The sequence below is a fragment of the Molossus molossus genome, unplaced genomic scaffold (genome assembly GCF_014108415.1).
Source record: "Molossus molossus isolate mMolMol1 unplaced genomic scaffold, mMolMol1.p scaffold_m16_p_4, whole genome shotgun sequence".
In the NCBI taxonomy this organism is placed as follows: Eukaryota; Metazoa; Chordata; class Mammalia; order Chiroptera; family Molossidae; genus Molossus; species Molossus molossus.
The window spans coordinates 59,120,779-59,140,023 of record NW_023425377.1 but is presented as its reverse complement, the minus strand read 5'-3'; the positions used below and the strand labels follow the sequence as shown (position 1 = coordinate 59,140,023).

General features: G+C 39.9%; 1 protein-coding gene across 6 annotated transcripts in view; it reads left to right on the top strand.

Annotated features, from left to right (window-relative positions):
• Positions 1-19,245, top strand: part of CDCA2 (cell division cycle associated 2) — a 67,221-nt gene that overhangs the window by 29,562 nt on the left and 18,414 nt on the right. For 5 of the 6 annotated variants that reach the window (XM_036241092.1, XM_036241094.1, XM_036241093.1 and 2 more), the window contains 3 exons: positions 5,470-5,548; positions 6,822-6,907; positions 7,906-8,043. In XM_036241092.1, the coding sequence (XP_036096985.1) occupies positions 5,470-5,548; positions 6,822-6,907; positions 7,906-8,043 (303 nt within the window). The remainder of the gene's footprint in view (positions 1-5,469; positions 5,549-6,821; positions 6,908-7,905; positions 8,044-19,245) is intronic. The other variant, XM_036241091.1, reaches the window with a different exon arrangement.

The window sequence follows — 19,245 nt, the reverse complement described above, 5'->3', positions numbered from 1 at the left end:
GTGCAGAAGCTTTTGAGTTTGATGTAGTCCCATGTGTTCATTTTCTCCTTTGTTTCTGTTGCCTTAGGTGATATATCAGTGAAAATTCTGCTGAATTTGATGTCTGAAACTTTGCTGCCTACAGTTTCTTCTAGGATTTTTATGGATTCATGAGTCACATTTAAGACTTTTATCCATTTTGAGTTTATTCTTGTGTAGGGTTGTAAGTTGATGGTCTAGTTTCATTTTTTTGCATATAGCTGTCCAATTGTCCCAACACCATTTATTAAAGAGGCTGTCTTTACTCTACTGTATGCTCTTGCCACCTTTGACAAATATTAATTGAGCATATTGCCTTGGGACCATTTCTGGGATTTGTTCTGTTCCACTGGTCTATATGCCTGTTCTTGTGCCAGTACCAGGCTGTTTCGATTACAGTGGTTTTGTAGTATAACCTGAAATCTGGTAATGTGATCCCTCCAACTTTGTTCTTCTTTTTCAAGATTGCTGTGGCTATTCGAGGTTTTTTTTGGTTCCATATGAACTTTTGAAGTACTTGTTCTAATTCTGTGAAGTACGCCATTGGTATTTTGATGGGGATTCATTGACTCTGTACATTGCTTTGGGTAGTATGGACATTTGAATGATGTTAATTCTTCCAATTCATGAACAAGGTATGTGTTTCCAGTTTTTGATATCTTCCTCTATTTCTTTTTTCAATGACCTGTAGTTTTTTGCGAATAGGTCTTTTATTTTTTTGGTTAAGTTTATTCCTTGGTATCTTAATTTTTTTGCTGCGATGGTAAATGGGATTTTTTTAGTTTCTCTTTCTGTGAGTTCATCATTGGTTTATAAGAATGCCACCATTCTTGACGTTAATTTTATATCCTGCTACTTTGCCAAATTCATTTATTAAGTGTAATAGGTTTTTGGTGGAGTCTTTGGGGTTTACGTATAGTATCATGTTATCTGCGAATAATGACAGTTTCACTTCCTCCTTTCCAATTTGGATCCCTTTTATTTTTTCTTCCTGTCTTCTTGCTGTGGTTAAGACTTCCAGTACTATGTTAAATAAGAGTGTCGAAGGTGGGCATCCTTGTCTTGTTCCTGTCCTTAAGGGAAATACTTTTAGTTTTTGCCCATTGAGTATGATGTTGCCTGTAGGTCTTTCATATATAGCGTTTATTATGTCAAGATATGCTCCCTCTATTCCCAGATTGCTGAGCGTTTTTATCAGAAACGGGTGCAGGATTTTGTTGAATGCTTTTTCAGCGTCTATTGATATGATCGTATGATTTTTATCTTTCATTTTGTTTATGTGGTTTATCACATTTATTGATTTGTGAATATTGTACCAGCCTTGGTGAATAATTTTTTTGATGTATTGCTGGATTGGTTTGCTAGTATTTTGTTGAGGATTTTGGTATCTATGTTCATCAGGGATATTGGTATATATGAGTGTTGCTACCCCAACTTTTATTTCCTTTCCGTTTGCTTGAAAGATTTTTTTCACTTTCAACCTTTGTGAGTCTTTTGTCGTGAGGTGGGTCTCTTGAAAACAACATATATGTGAGTCATGCTTTCTTATCCAATTAGCTACTCTGTGTCTTTGATGGGAGCATTCAGTCCATTCACATTTAAGGAGATAATTGTTATGTACTTATTTATTGCCATTTTTGTTTAATGTGGTTCTATTTTTCTTCCTATTTCTTCTACTAATTACAGCAGTCCTTTTAGCATATCTTGCAGTGCTGGTTTGGTGCTAATATATTCCCTTAGCCTTTTTTTGTCTGGGAAGCTCTTTATTTGACCTTCTATCTTGAATGACAGCATTGCTGGACAGAGTAGTCTTGGATTCAGATCTTTGTTTTTTATGACCTTGATTACTTCATGCCATTCCCTTCTGGCCTGTAGTGTTTCTTGTCAGAAGTCAGCTGAGAGCCTTATGGGGTTTCCTTTGTAGGTAACCTGTTGCTTATCTCTTGCTGCCTTTAGGATTCTCTCTTTGTCTTTAATTTTTGGCATTTAAGTACTATGTGTCTTGGTGTGGACCTGTTTGGGTTCTTCTTACTTGGGGCTCTCTGTGCATGCCTCCTTCCTTCACCAAGTTAGGAAGGAAAGTTTTCTGTCACTATTTCTTTAAATATATTCTCTACCCCTTGCCCATTTTCTTCCTCCTATGATGCGAATATTATTACGTGTCTAGTTGTCCCGCAGTTCTCTTAAGCTGTCTTCCTGTTTTTTAATTGTTTTTTCCTTTTGGTTTTCTAACTGGTTTACTTTTTTTTTTTCTACTGTCTTCTAATTTACTGATCCGGTCCTCAGCTTCCTCTGCTCTGCTGGTTAGTCCTTCCAATGTGTTCTTAATTTCTGCTATGTCATTTTTTACTTCCACTTGGTTCGTTTTCAATGTTTCTATATCTTCACTCATGGTGCTGATATCCTTACTCATGCTGTTGAGCTTCCTCAAGATTATGGCTCTGAACTCTACCTCTGATAATTTGCTTAGCTGCATTTCATTGATCTCATCTTCAATAGATTTTTTTTTTGTTTCAACATTTTGGCTATCTCAACGGGTTTTGGAGCCTGTCAAATTTTCCCTGTGGGTGTTGGTGTTCTCCTGTTTGTGGCTCCCTCTACTGGGTTCAGATGAGCCTGGGTGGGCCCACGTTAAACACCACTATTAAGTCTTACTTTCCTTGCTAGATTTGCAAGCCTAGGAACGGTTCAGTTATCCTCTAGCTTTTTCCTGGTGGCCAGTAGTCTCAGTAACTCAGTGCCTTCTAATGCAGCCCTGGTGTTCTGCATAAGAGGATTTCCAGAGGGTGGGATAGATGCTGGTTTTTAATGAGCATCAATTTTCATTTCAGGCTCAATCTCTGAGGGGGGTGCTGCTGCTTTTCCCCACAGCTCTGGGAAGGAGCACACTGGCCACCGTCCTTTGTGGCCGCAACTCAGCAAAAACTCTGAGTGCCCTCCACATCCTGGATGTCCCCCCAGAGTTCCAGCCCAGTCTTCTCCCTCTGCGGTAGCCCTCAGTTGAGTGGCTGTGGCTATTTTAGCGCTCTGTCCTGGCTCTCTGCACTGTGGAGTGGGCTTGGTCTTTACTCCCCGAGGGCGCTGCTCACAGCTAAGACTGCTGCTGTACATGGGCTCCCAGCCCACCACCCTCTTGTGCCTCCGCAGATCCTACCAGTGTGCCTGGTTATATGGTCTTGTCCTGCTGCTTTTCTGTTGCTTTTTTCCGAGGAATTGTCTAATTAAGTTGTAATTCCCGTTTGGTCCTCGGAGATCGTCTGCGTAGCTTCTATTTACTCCACCTCCATTTTTCACATCCTCTATGCCTATCTTGAGCACAGCTTGTTCGCACAGACCTTCCTGGTACCCCAGCACCCTACAGGTCCCGCAGGTAACTGGATCCCACGGTCGCTTTGGGGGCCGTGCTCTATGCCTATATTATGGGCTGCTGGGTTGCACAGGCCTCTCTGTTGTTTCAACACCCTGCAGGTCCCATGGGTAACTGGATGGTACAGTCCTTGCTGGGTCATGTAGGACTCTCTGGTGCTTCAGCACCCCACAGTCCCCATGGGTAACTAGATCACGTAGTCCGTGTTGGGTTGCACAGGCCTTTTTGATGCCCCCACCCCCTGCATGTCCTGCGGTGGGCAGCTGGATCGCACCAGTCTCTCTCGGGCTCTGGCTTCCCACTGCTCTTGTAGGCTACTGGACTGCACAGGCCTCCGTGGAGCCCCAGGTCCCACCGTTGGAGGCTGGGGAGTGCTGCTGCCCCGACCCTGTTTGGTCGTGCGGGTGGCAGCCACTCAATGTGTCCCTTCACATCGATGTTTCTCTCTCTCTCTCTCTCTTCCTCTCTCTCCCTTCCGCTCTATCTGAACAAAAAATGGAAAAATGTCCTCGGGTGAGGATGAAAAAAAAATAAAATGCATGTCCAGATGATTTTACTAATGAATTCTTCCAAGCATTTAATGAAAATATAGTACTAATTCTACATTTGCTCATTTAAACAAATTGAGAAGGTGGGACTACTTCCCAATTCATGAATGTCAGCTTTACAAGATACCATAATGAGACACATTATAAGAAAATTGCAATCCAATATCTTTATGAACATAAGAACATATATAAAAGTACATCATGACCAAATGAGATGTAATCCAGAGATGCGAAGATGGTTTAATATTTTTTAAATCAGTATAATTCACCATTTTAACACAGTAAGACTGGAAAACCTTTTCTTTATCTCAGTAGGTGTAGAGAAAACATTTGACAATATCCAGGATTTATTTCTGATAAGAACTCTGAGCAATGTAGTGAAAAAATTTTTCTTCATCCTGACAAATTTTATTTATGAAAAGCAAAGTTACCATCATAATGGCAATTACTTGGGAAAGAAAAGATTTGACAACTATGTTTATATTGCCATTTTACCCTGAAGTTTCCCTGAATAATCTGATGTTAGGTTGTGTTTATTAAAGGATTGTCTTATTCTATAAGAGTTAGGACATGGAATTTTAAGTAAACCAAAAAATAACTTACTAGTGTGTCATTGTAGCCACTTTCACTTAAAGGGTTTTTATGTGTGTGTTGGGGATTGTAGTTAGTAAACATGGTTTCATTTAAGATCATTGGCAAATATTATAAAATATATTTTATTTTTATATTCGATATCTTTTTAAAAATCTTTATTGTTGAAAGTATTACAGATTTCTCTCCCTTTTCCCCTATTGACCCCCCCTCCTCCTGGCTCCCACCCTTTTCTTGTCTTCTCCATACTATTGTCTGTGTCCATGATTGTGCATGTATGCATATATAAGTTCTTTGGTTTATTTCTTCCCACCCCTCCCAACCCCCTTCCCTGTGAGATTTGTCAGTCTGTTCCCTACTTCCTTGTCTCTGGATCTGTTTTAATCGTCAGCTTATTTTATTCACTATATTCCGTAAATGAGATCATGTTGTATTTGTCTTTCTCTGATTGGCTTATTTGGCTTAGCATAATACTCTCCAGGTCCCTTCATGTCATCTCAAAGGAGAAGAGATCTTTCTCTTATACAGCTGCATGTATTTCATTGTGTAAATGTATCACAGCTTTTTTATCCACTCATCTATTGATGGACATTTGGGCTGTTTCCAAATCTTAGCTATTGTAAATAGCACTGCTGTGAACATGGGGGTACATATATTCTTTCTGATTGGTGTTTCAGGCTTCTTAGGATATATTCCTAGATGTGGGATCACTGGGTCAAATGGCAGTTCAGTTTTTAATTTTTTGAGGAAACACCATGTTATTTTTCATAGGCATATCTTTTGCTTTGACATATTCTTTTTCAACCTTTTATTGATTTCTAATTTTTATGCTTATTATAATTCCACCTACAAAAATAAATCCATATTATTTTCTTTGGGGTACATTATTTATATGTCCACTGAATTTAAGGATGTCTAATTTCTGCCTTTTTTTTCTTTGTTTAGGAAAACATAGAACCTCTTCAGGTATCATTTGCTGTTGTGAGCCCTCTTAGTAAGTCTTCAGTTTCCGAGAATCTTTCAGGTAGTAATTGTGTTTATCCTATATTAATAAATGTGATTTGCAATATCTGTGTGAAGGAAACTTAATTTTGTTGGTTTCTTTTTTTAATTTTAGTTTTATTACAACAATGCATACTTGGTATAAAAAAACAAATAGTATAGAAAAACTTATATTTCTTACTCGTCCATTTCCATTTCAAGTCCCATACTTCCTTGGATGGAAGCTCTTTTCCCCAGTTTGTTCAGGTGGAATGATATAGATTGTAAGGGTCATTCTGAAATATCCAAAATTGTTCATTAACATTAACGTGGCATTTTGGGCACATGTACTTTCCAAGGTCTTTTTCTTTTTTATGATCATGGCAAAGCAACAAATACCACTGCCCTTTCCTGACAAACCAGAACTTGGCTGGCAAGCGTGTCATGGGAACTATTATTTATGTCGTTTCCCTGGCTGAAATCCTTTAATGGCTTTTCGTTGGGTATAGGACACAAACCGAGCTCATTAGCACAGAATCCAAGACATGAAGTGTTACAGTAGAGCTAAAATTTGAAGCATTAGTCTATCACATTCAAAAGTATATGCTCCTTAACACATTATACTGCCTTTCATTTATATCATTAAAAGTAGTCAAATTAAGCCCTGGCCAGTTTGGCTCAGCGGTTAGAACATCGGCCCGAGGACTCAAGAGTTGTGGGTTTTATTCTCAGTCAAGGGCACATACCTGTGTTGCAGATTTGACCCCTACCCCTGGTCAGGGTGGTTTGGGAGGCAACCAATTGATGTGTCTCTCTGACATCGATGTTTTTCTCTCTCTTTTTACTTCCCCTCTCCCCTTCCTTCCCTCCTATCCAAAAATCAGTGGAAAAATAATCCCCAAGAAAGGATTAAAAAAATTTTTTTAAGTATGTAATCAAAGTTTTCCTGAACTTTGTAAAATAAAATACGTTCATGACCATTTTAATGCCCTTTCAACACAATTTCATGGTACAAAATGTAGCTTGAATAAATGGACATGAGTGAAATATGGGTGTTTATTATAATGTGATTTAATCTGTTATTTCAGCAAGATAACATGTTATGCACTCTCCATGGAAAGTGTCGAAAGTTTCTAGGTATTCAGTAAACTTAAAGTTTTAATATTTTTGAATCTCAAAATATATTTCTCATGGTAGTTAATTATGTTTAGATAATATAGTAGAATCAAAGGTCAGTATTCAAAAGAGTATGCACTATATCAGAAAGACAACCGTTTTGTTAGCTACCCTGATTTTGTTTGTGTTTTACTTTTCAGGCATGGATGCACTTAGCTCTTCAAATAACCACGAGAAAATACTTTCCTGTAAAGATGGTAGGAAAACACGGACCTCTAACAGAAGTGTAAGTGTTTATATTTGGCACAATGTATTTGTTTTTAAATCTTACGGTATATTTTTTAAATTTTTTCATGATCAAATGATTATGTGTAAAATCTAGGCTTGAACAGTGTTCTTTTTTTTGTTTGTTTTTTTTTGTTTGTTTGTTTTTTTATCCTCACCCGAGGATATTTTTTCCACTTTTTGTACAGATAGAGTGGGAGGGAGAGAGAGTGAGACACATCGACGTGAAGGGACACATCGAGTGGCTGCCACCCGCACGACCAACCAGGGCCGGGGACAAACTGCAACCGAAGTATGTGCCCTTAGCGGGAACCGAACCCGGGTCTCTCCGAACCGCAGGCCGACGCTCTAACCGCTGAGCCAAACTGGCCAGGGCTTGAACAGTGTTCTTGAGAGCTAATTCCTTATCCTACCTAGCATGTAATTCAGGGTAATGATATCTCCACCTTTGGTGGTTTTTTTTTCAAATCCTAACCTGAGGATATTTTTCCATTTATCTTCAGATAGAGTGGGAAAGGGAGAGAGAAACATCAATGTGATAGAGCCACATCGACTGGTTGCCTCGCGCACAACCTGACCAGGGCCGTGTACAAATTGCAACTGAGGTACGTGCCCTTGACTGAAATTGAACCTACAACTCATTGGTCTTCCAGCCGACCCTCTAACCGCTGAGCAAAACTGGCCAGGGCTCAAATAACAATTTTGATGAATGAATAGATCAACTAATTCTTACAGGATTTTTTTTTTTTTCCTTACAATAATTGGACAAAGTGCATATGCTTCTGGGTCCATGTTTGGTAGATCGGAAATTAATAATTACTATTTCTCCCAGTAGGTTAAGTTGGTTAAAATACACCTGAATGAAATTTCTAAATTTAGAGGAAATGGTATGTAAGAATTGTAGAGGCAGCATGGGAAAGAAAATACATGTGAGAGAACATGCATTCACATATAACTGCTTGCATTGTATGGTATTCCTACTTAAAATTTTCTTTATAGCAATTGACCAGTTTTGCAGAAGAGAGTGTTTGCAGCTTATTTAATACAGAAGCTGAGCCTTGCAAAGAAAAGAAAATTAAGAGGAGGAAATCTCAAGAAAGCAAGCACACAGACAGAGTACTTCGTAAAAAGAATCCGGTGAGTGTGTGTCTAAAGATATATTACAGAGTAGAAGTGATGCATTTGTTTGTTGTATGGTTAGGGAAACAGGGAAACAAAATTTTTGTTTTTTTAGTTAACATTAGACCAAGAATAATAAAATCATCTTATCATAGCATAGAAAGGGCCGTAGGAGATTGTATACTCAATTCTTTTATTTTATTTATCTATTTATTTATTTATTTAACTCATCTTTATTGTTGAATGTATTACAAATGTTCCCCCTTTTTTTCCCCATTGATCCCCTCCTCCCCAATCCCACCCCCCTCCTGCCTTCCCCACACTATTGTTGGTGTCCATTGGTTATGCATATATGCATATAAGTTCTTTGGTTTATCTCATCTCACCCTCCTTCCCCCCTTCCCTTTGAGGTTCATCAGTCTAACAACCAATTTGTACATCTTTTTTTTTTTTTACTTTTTCCTTTTTAATTTAATTAATTAATTTATTTTTATTATAGATGTTTCTCTTTTCCCCCCCCACTGATTCCCCCCTTCCTCTCCCTCTCCACCCTGTCCCCAGCTTTGTTGTCCATGCCCATTGTTCATGCATACATGCATATGAGTTCTGTGGTTTATCTCTCCCCCACCACCCCCTCTTCTGGGGATTGTCAGTCTGTACCCCACTTCCACATCTCTGGGACTACCCCATTCCTCGGACTGTTATGTTCATTATATTCCACAAATAAGTGAGATCATTTGATACTTGTCTTTGTCTGTTTGTCTTGTTTCACTTAGGATGATACTTTCCAGGTCCCTCCATGTTGTCTCAAAGGATAAGAGATCTTTCTTTCTTATAGCTGCATAGTACTCCATTGTGTATATGTACCACAGCTTTTTTATCCATTCCAATTTGTACCTCTTAATTCCTTCATCTTTTCACCCATATCCCCAGTACCCACCCATTTGGCAAGCAACAAAATGTTCTCTGTATCTAGAAGTCTGTTTCTGTTCTTGCTCATTTTGTTTGTAGATTTCATTCTTGATAGATATGTAATAATTGCCATTTTATTGTTCATATTTGTGGTGTTCTTCTTCAGGAAGACCCTTCAGCATTTCATATAATTCTGGTTTGGTGATGATGAACTCCTTTAACTTTTTCTTGTCTGGGAAACTCTTGATATGTCCACCGATTCTAAATGATACCTTTGCAGGATAGAGTAATCTTGGTTGTAGGTCATTGCTTTTCATCACCTTGAATATCTCTTGCCACTCCTCTCGGACCTACAAAATTTCTTTTGAGAAATCATCTGACACTCTTATGGGAGCTCCTTTGTAGGTAACGAACTGCTTTTCTCTTGCTGCTTTTAAGGTTCTGTTTTTGATTTAACCTTTGGCATTTTGGTGATGATGTATCTCGGTGTGGACCTCTTTAGGTTCATCTTGTTTGGGATTTTGTGCTTCCTGGACTTGTATATCTGTTTCCTTCACCAAGTTAGGGAAGTTTTCTGTCATTATTGTCTCAGATAGGTTTTCAGTTTCTTGTTTGCTCTCTTCTCCTTCAGGCACCCCTATGATGTGAATGTTAGCACGCTTGAAGTTGTCCCAGAGGCTCCTTACATTATCCTCATTTTTTGGGGATACTTTTTTATTTTTGGTGTTCTGATTGGGTGTTTTTGCTTTCTTATATTTCCAATCGATGGTTTCTTTCTTGGCTTCACCTACTCTACTATTGATTCCCTGTAAATTATACTTTATTTCAGTTAGTTCCTCCTTCATTTCTGACTGGTCCTTTTTTATGCTCTTGAGGTCCTCACTAAGTTCATTGAGCATCCTTATAACCAGTGTTTTGAACTTTGTGTCTATTAGATTGCTTATCTCCATTTCTTTTAGTTCTTTTTTTTTTTTTTTATCCTCACCCGAGGACATATTTTGCATTTATCTTCAGATAGAACGGGAGAGAGAGAGAGAGATACACATTGATGTGAGGGAGACACATCAGCTGCCTGCCACCCGCACAACCCCAGCCGGGGCCGGGGACAAACTGCAACCAAAATACGTGCCCTTTGCAGGAACCGAACCTGGGACTCTCTGGTCTCTGGGCCGATGCTCCAACTGCTGAGCCAAACCAGCCAGGGCAGTTCTTTTCCTTAAGTTTTGTTCTTTTCTGTCATTTGGGACCTTTTTCTTTGTCTCCTCATTTTTATTGCTTCCCTGTGATTGTTTCTATGTATTAGGTAGAGTCGCTATGTCTCCTAGGCTTTGTAGGATGGCCTGTTATTGTAGGTGTCCTGTAGGATCCAGTGGCACAATCTCCCTTATCACCTCAGCTGGGCCCTCTAGGTGCACCCCTAGTGTGGACTGTACACACTTCTGTTGTAATTGAGTCTTGATTGCTGCTGGCATGTCAATGGGAGGGATTTACTCAGGTTGATCAGCTGCAAGAACTGGCTGTGCTCACTAACCACTGACCTCTCAGCTGTGCAGGGACCCACCACACAGAGCAAAACGTACTTCATCAGGGCTTTGGTACCCACGGAGTCCGCTCATTGAGTGTGTCTCTTGTGGAGGTAGTTGGGTGGTGGTGCTTTGCAGTGTTCTGAAGCTGTCCACTGGGTGTGCGTGCTCTGGGGCAAGGTCAACTTCTGCTTATGTTCTATCTGGGGCCACCAGTCATAAGCTACAAAGTGATCTGCTAATGGCTACTTCTTGTGCTGAGCTTAGAGTTGCCCAGGAAAAGCCAAGTTGTGAACCAAGGCCGGTTGCTTCTAATGCCAGGCCTGGGGCCACTTAACAAGAAGTATTGGGCTTGCTGAGATCAGATGCTGCTTGTTTGAGAGATTTTAGGAAACTCTGAAGCAGAATCCAAGACAGGCCAATCCTGTGGTAACACCTGTGGAAACAGCTTGGCTGGGCCCGAAAGTTGGGTGGGGCAGGGCCTCAGGGAATAACCAGGGCAGGGCAAACGGTGTGAGCCAGGTTGCTGGAGTCCCAGATATGGCAGCCATCTGCCGCCCCAGGGAAGGGCTCACCAAAGGAACATCAGCCTCCGCCAGCATGTCTGTCCAGAAGAAAGCCACCTCTCTAGCCCTTGTCTGGAGGCCAAAAAGCTCATTTCTTCCCTGTATGTCTCTGGCACCCTCAAACTACCTCCCCTCTCAACCCAGAGGGAGCAAATCCCAGTAAGTCGGTGCACGGCCCCTTTAAGAGGAACTGCCTGGGGCTCCAGCAACCTCAGCCTCCCTCAGCCTCAGTTCCCGCTGGTTTTTCCAGCCAGAAGTTATGGGGACTTCTCTTCCTGGCACTGGTACCCTGAACTGGGTGCCTGGTTTGAGAATGGGACCCCTCACTCCTCAGGGTGGACCTTCCCAGCTGAGGTGTTTCTCCTGACTTTTATCTGTGTGGGACCAGCTCATCTGCGCCTCCTACCAGTCTTCGTGTGGCTGCTGCTTTAATTTAGTAGTCGTAGGACTTTCATTCAGGTCGATTTCAGGTGGTTCTGAATGATGACTGTGTTATAGTTTAGTTGTAATTTTGATGTAGTTGTGGGGGGAGGTGATACTGCGTTTACCTATGCTGTCATCTTGACCAGAAGTTCTATACTCAGTTCTTAATTGCCTAAGGGCCATTTTTGCATTTTCTTGAATGTGTTAGGTATATCCAGTACAGTAAGTCATTGACACTCAAATATTAAGTCGATCTTTATGTGTGAATTTAATCTAACTTCATCCTATTTGGGGAATTCTCTAAGTTCCTAGACAGGGATGAATGTACCATCTGCTTCTGCCAGTGGCTGGATCACTCCCCCATATTTAAGGAAGAATTTAGACGCTAGCTCTCAGTCAGTGTGTCAAGGCCTGTCCTGGTTCAGATGACTTCTGTCTTTTATGGATAACCGATCCTAGCACCTTAACTCAGTTATTGGCCCCCTTCCCTTCACTGATCTGGATCTTCCTTTGCAATGCCCTACAACTTGTTAATACCGAAGCATCTCCCACTTTGAATAATATATATTTATATATCCCACTCTCCAGTCCTAGCCTTCTGTCCATCAGCACCTGCACTCCCTTACTTATGTCCCTCTGCTAGTACTAATAATCTTCTGGCTTCTCTGTGTACTCTCAAGCTTTCAGATACTACTTAATTTTCTTGTTTCTGTGCTTATCCTAAACCATGTGAGCTGTTTTCAACCACTCTTGTTGGTAATCTCAGCTCTTCATCCCTTTCATTCCATTTCTACTCTGGACTAATCTAGCCACATCCCCTCTCCCATCTCACATTGCTCCTGGAAAGATTCACACAAATGCTTCAACAAATCCAGTTCCACATATTATCTGACATTTGGTCTCATTCTCCACCACTTGCCACTTCAATTATTTTTCCAAATTATTTAGTAACTTAGTGATCAAAGTCCAGTGCCTTCTTTGAGGTCACCATCTCAGCAACATTCTACATCATTGAGAACACTTACAGTCTCTGTGGGAGGTTTATTTTCTTCCCCCATCCTTAGATGTTTGTATTACCCAGAGTTCTACTCTTTGCCCTTCCAAATATTGTATTTTCTGAGTGATTCCATATGCAGCATGGTGGATGACTCCCAAATCTTTCTGGTCTGTAAACATGTTCAGCTGCTTACTAGACATCTCTTAAACCATCCTACAAATACCAAAAAAAATCAACATTTTCAAACTTAAACTCTTCAATTTCAGTAAGCTTTCCTATTTGTAACCCTCACCCGAGGATATTTTTCTATTTATCTTCAGAGAGAGTGGGAAGTGGGGGGAGAGAGAGAGAGAGAGAGAGAGAGAGAGAAAGAGAAAGAGAAAGAGAAAGAGAAAGAGAAACATCGATGTGGAGGGACACATCCACTGGTTCCCTTCCGCATGACCCCAACCAGGGCCGGGACAAACCCACGACTCATTGGTCCACCATGGGCCAACACTCTAACTGCTGAGCCAAACCGGCCAGGGCAAATTCAGTAAACTTTTTTATGTTTCATGAAACAAAAACTGCCTTTTTTTTTGGTTTAAACGTGGCACACTCACCCCCAAGTCAGCAAAACCAGAATAAACTGAATGTTTTCCTGGTTCAATCCCTTTTTTTAGGTCACGTACTCCTTTGAAAGATCCTTTTGCTGAAAAAAATACACATATAGGTTCAGAAATATGCATTCATCCTACTTTATTGCATTGGAAATTGGTTTTCCTCATACTCGTTAAAAAACACTTTTCCAAAGAATGTGTACCTACTTCTTTAATAAAATCAGTAGCCAGAAAGTTGAAGAAGGGTTATTAAGGTTTGTTTCAACCCCTCCCAGGACACCACTGCATCAAAATATTGATGTAATTGTATGTGTGTATTGGGGGGTGGGGGGGATAGGCTTAGAATAGCAGTGAGAAGAGGAAGGAAATGAGGAGGGGTATTAAGCAACAGATGACAGCCTTCAGTGAATTTCTAGAAGACAAAGCAGATGGGAGCATGTTGACAGATTAAAGAGGTGGAAAGATTTACAGCCCAGAATGTGCTAGGAGGGAGCTAGAGAGGCGCTGGGAGCCAGCCTGTCTATTGGAATCCCAAGAGACTGGGCCCAGTATTGGCAGGTACAGTGGATGGTGAGAGTGAGAAGTGGTAGTGAACAGATTAATTGAAGTCCTATATGTGAAACAATTTGCACCAGTTGACAACCCACCCTCCTATCCCCCCCTCAAGTTCAGAACAGATGTTGTTATCTAGGTTAAAGCCTTCATTCTGGCATTTGGAAAATCCCACAATCTCAACAGCCAGCTCTTTGCCTTAAAGCAGGGGTGGGGAACATTCAGAAGGCCGGAAATCAATACCAGCTACCATCACAGGCCTCACCAAATTGGCCTGATCTAATATAGCAGGCTAATTTTTAACATGGTAATTGTGTATGGCCCTTGAATGATGTTATACATATCCAAATGGCCCTTGGCAGAAGAATGGTTCCCCACCCCTGCCCTAAGCAAAGCCTGCATTGACACTCCTCATTCTCCCTGGCTCACACAGAGTAGTTCCTAGTAGCTGGAAAGCAGGACACCCATACCAATTTCCAGCCTTTCTTTAAGTAAGAATCAGACAACTGAGTACAACCAAGAACATCAAAGACCAATATTTAAAATTTTAAAAATTGATCCCAGAGAGAAATGTTATTCAGAGAATGAAAGGAAACATTATTTAAAGAATAAATATTCTGATATACTCAAAGTTAAGAAAGTATATACTCAACTGTAAGAAAGTATAAAACCATTAATGGGATGCTGTGAAAAAGGAGCAGAAAAAAAGTATTTGCAAAAATATAAAATTTAGTAGTTGGACTAGAGAATGAAATTAAGGAAAGTCTCCCAGAAGGGAGCAGAAGAGAGACAGGATAAAAATGAGATGGGAGACCACTCTAGGAGACTTCTTGGGTATCTCAGAACAAGGAAGTAGCATGGTCCAGCCGGTGTGGCTCAGTGGCTGTCAACCCATGCACCGAGGGGTCGTGGATTCGATTCCTGGTCAGGGCACATGCCTAGGTTATGGGCCAGATCCCCAGTGGGGAGCATGCTAGAGGCAGCCAATTGATGTTCTCTCTCATCGATGTTTCTGTTTCTTTCCCTCTCCCTTCCTCTTTCTCTAAAATCAATAAAGAGAACAAAGTAGCATGGAAGAAATTGCCAAAGTAAAAGAAGAGGAGTTCTTAGAACTAAAGAAAGGAATGAAAAAAGGTCAGCATGCCCGGCCGGTGTGGTTCAGTGGTTGAGCATCGACCTATGCACCAAGAGGTTGCCAGTTCGATTCCCGGTCAGGACACATGCCGAGGTTGTGGGCCCGATCCCCAGTGAGGGACATGCAGGAGGCGGCCAGTTGATGTTCTCTCTCATCGATGTTTCTATCTCTCCCTCTCTTTTCTTTCCTCTCTCTAAAATCAATAAAGAAAAAATATTTTTTTTAAAAAAGGTCAGCACTTCGACAAATCAAATAAGGAGAAAAGTAGACTATTCCTACCAGGAAACAATAATCAGAGTGCCATTAAGTTTCACAGCAGTCTGATTGCTGAAAGATAATTAAACAAGACATTTAAAGCTTTGAAAGAAATTTAATTTCAGCCCAATATTTTAATTAATTTTGTTTGTGAGAAAAAATACATTCAGACATTTCAAGGACTTTGAAAGTTATTCTATGGATACTGAGGGTGCTACTTGAACAAAATGAAGTAAGCTTGAGAATTCAGGATTCAGTGGATCTAGTAATAAGGACAGCTATGCAAGTCAGTCTCTGATTATAGCTGTTCAGCCAGCCCAGGAGAGCAGCTAGTCCAAATTTTTGCAGGAGAAAAGGGTGCTCTAGGAAGAAGGTCTCTTGAGGGAAAAACAAAAAGACCTGTGATTGAGAAAATGGAAGGTGTGCCAAAAAAGAACAAGAAAGGTAGTTATATATAATTACAAATAAAAGTCTGTATACAAAAGTTTTGGAGCAAATATGATTTCAAGTAATAAGGAAGTATAAAGAAAAGTATATTTGATAGTGCTAGGAATCATCTTTAGGGGGCGCCACAGAAAAGGAAAGGAATATGATCTGTGTCCTTGGCAGAGCAATGGAAAATGTTTATACAGTCGTAATAATGTAAAAGCTGTTTGTTTTCAACTAGGGCAAATTTTTAACAACTTGATTGTGTACAAGGTGATCTGAATGTAGCTAAGAACAGAAGGTTAAAGTGAGTAGAAAGGATGAAGGTGAAGTTAAGGATGGAGGTTAAGAGTGAAGGCTCTAGAGCCAGATAACCTGGGTTCTGAATCCTGCTGCTTCCTAGCACTGGCTTGGTGGGCAAGATTCTTGATTCCTCTATTGGTTTTAAAATGGAGATATTAATGGTACTTATTTTATAAGCTTACGATGAGTAGTAAGTGAGTTAATACATATAAAACAGAACAATGATTATTACTGTAATTATCATCTTATAGATTAGGGATCTAAGAACTCTTTTAAAAGATGCAAAGAGCCCTGGCCAGTGTGCCTCAGCGGTTAGAGCATCGGTCTGCGTTCCAGAGAGACCTTTGTCTCCAGCCCTGGTAGGGTCGTGCGGGTGGCAGCCACTCGATGTGTCCCTTTCACGTCGATATTTTTTTCTCTCTCTCTTTCTTCCTCTCCCTCCCTCCCGCTCTATTTGAAGAAAAAATGTCCATGGGCGAGGATAAAAGAAAAAAGAAAGATGCAAAGAAATACAAATGTAAAGTCAAAGGTAACCAATGAAAGAGCCAAAACTTAACAGGAAAGAGGAAGGTTTAGTTTAAGTGAGAAATAACCTCGTCTTTCATGGCAAGGATTAGTGGAGATTTACACTGTGTTGAATGCTTTAAGTGTTCTAAGAGAATAGATCTTACACACACACACACAAAAGTGCTAACTGGTAACTATCTGAGGTGATGGATGTGTTTATTAACCTGATTGTGATCATGTTATATTGTATATGTCTAGATTTAGTCATCATCTTGTACACCTTTTAAAAAATCACACATAACCTAAATATATAAATTTTTTATTGATAACCTCAATAAAACTGAAAGATTTTTGAAAATAAAAGAATTTCTAACTTTGAAGTAGCTTTAGAATTCATAAGATTGATTTTCTTTATAACCTAGAAATGGAGAAAGTTTCCAGAATATGACTCAAAATCCAGAAACTGAGGTCAAAGACTGGTAAATTTCACTCCATTGGACCCAAGCAACGTGTAGCATGCATGGGTGGGGCGGGGGGAGGGGATACTCTATAAGAAAATTTAAAAGACAGAAGAGAAATGTGGAAATAGTATCTTTAATTTATATCAAACACAAAGGGTTAAGATACTAATATTAGAATAGCTTCTAAGTTGAGCAATGAGAAAAAAATATCCAAGAGATATTTTTTAAAGTTCACAAAGTTTAAATGAAAATGGCCCTTAAACATGAAAAATATGTTCAGGGTTGATCATCATAATGAGAACTACATTGAGATGTCATTTCTTACCATTTTAGATTAGGAAAAATCCAGACTTTTGACAGCATACTCTGTTTGTAAGGCACACTCACACGTTTTCTGGTAATGAAGATCTCTATGGAAGGCAGTTTGGCAATATTAAGCCAAAATTATTTTTTTAATCCTCACCCAAGGACATTTTTATATTTATCTTCAGATAGAGTGGGAGGGAGAGGGGGAAAGAGAGAGAGAGAGAGAAACATTGATGTGAGAGAGACACTGACTGGTTGCCACCCACACGACCCCAAGCGGGGCCAGGGACAAACTGCAACTGAGGTACATGCCCCTAGCGGGAACTGAACCCAGGACTCTCTGATCTGTGGGCCGACGCTCTAACCGCTGAGTCAAACTGGTCAGGGCTCAAGCCAAATTTAAATATTCATTTACCCAGTAATCCAATTTCTAGGAATTCATCACAAAGATCCAGTGACAAAAAGGCATTGTACAAAGTTATTATTGCAGCACTCTTTGTAATGCCAAAGACTGAAAACAAACCAAATGTCTGTTATTATAAAACTGGTGAATGAACTGTGGTGTGTTCACAAAGTGAGTATTTTGTAGCTATAGAAAATAATGAAAAAAAATTCTTAATACTATGGAACGATGCCAGGAATTATTTACTATTAAGTGAAAAAAAATTAACCAAGCTGTAAAATGATGTATATAGTAAGCTACCTGTTAGGGGGTGACCTTGTTCCCCAAGAATTCTTATATTGAAGCCCTAACCTCAGAATGTGACTGTATTTGGAAATTGGGCCATTAAATGGATAATTAGGTAAAAATGAAACCTATAGAATGGTTCCTAATGCAGTCTGACCGGTGTCCCTTCCAAAAGACATAAAAGATACCAGGGGCTCACAGGTAGAAGACCATATGAATGGGCAACAGGAGGGCAGCCATCTGTACACTGATGAGAGGCCTCAGAGGAAACCAGTTCTACTAGCACCTTGATCTTGGACTTTCAGCTTCCAGAATTGTGAGAAAATAATATTGTTCAAACTGCCCAGTCTGTGGTATTTTATTATGGCACCCGATATGGCAAACTATTATACAGTACTACCTTTTTATCTAAGAAAGTAGGGAACATTAAAAAACGTGTGTATATGTATATACACAACCACATAAAATCTTTTCATTAAAAAAAGTGGCCCTGATCAGTTTGGCTCAGTGGTAGAGCGTTGGCCTGTGGACCAATGAGTTGTGGGTTCTAATTCAGCCAAGGGCACATACCTTGGTTGTGGTTTATCCCTGGCCCTGGTCAGGTCATGCGGGAGGGAACCAGTTGACTTTGATGTTATACTTTCTCTCCCTTTTCCTCCTACTCTATCTAAAGATAAATAGAAAAATATCCTAGGGTGAGGAATTAAAAAAAAACGTGGGAGAGTAAGGCCTCTACCTTTAGGGAGAGGCGACAGGAGAGGGGAATAGGAAAGAATGACTTCCTTGAATGTTTTACCTTTTGAGATTGAACTGTGTAAGTGTTTAATATGACTATCAAAATTAAATCAAATAGAAGAAAAGGAACAGTCCCTAAAAATTAAAAAGTAAAATGAAACAAATTAACTGTATATCAAGTTGGTAGCTTAATCTTACAAAGAATTTTTTTCGAACTTAGAAATTTGAAAAACCGCAGTGGGATATATCCTGAGTACAAAAATAAGTGCAAAGAAGGCTTGAACAGTATGAAGCACTCATATTGACAGGGGAATTAAATCTAGAATAAAGAAAATAAGAGGGGTTTTTTTTTGTTTTGTTTTGTTTTTTAACTATCATTAGGAATCAAGAGTTTTCAGTGAGGAAAAAAAAAGTTCAAAACCTTACTAGATAGCCCTGGCCGGTGTGGCTCCGTGGTTAGAGTGTCAGCCCAGGCACCAAAGAATTACAGTTTTGACCCCAGGCTTTAGTTGGGGCATGTGTGGGAAGCAGGCAGTCGATGTTTCTCTCTCTCTTTCTCTCTTTCTCTCTTTCTCTGTCCCCCTTCCCTTCCACTCTCTAAAAAAAAACAATGGAAAAAAAAATCCTCTAGTGAGGGTTAACAAAAAACAAAACAAAATAACTTGCAGACAGAATTTCGGAAATACCATTATGAACTTATGTTTTTTTCTTTAAAATAATTTGCTTAATTGGTTTTTTTGTTTTGCTTTTGTTTTTGTGTATTAGTTTCCGGTGTACAGCTTAGTGGTTAGACAATCATACACTTTACATAGTCTTCCCCATATTACTTCTA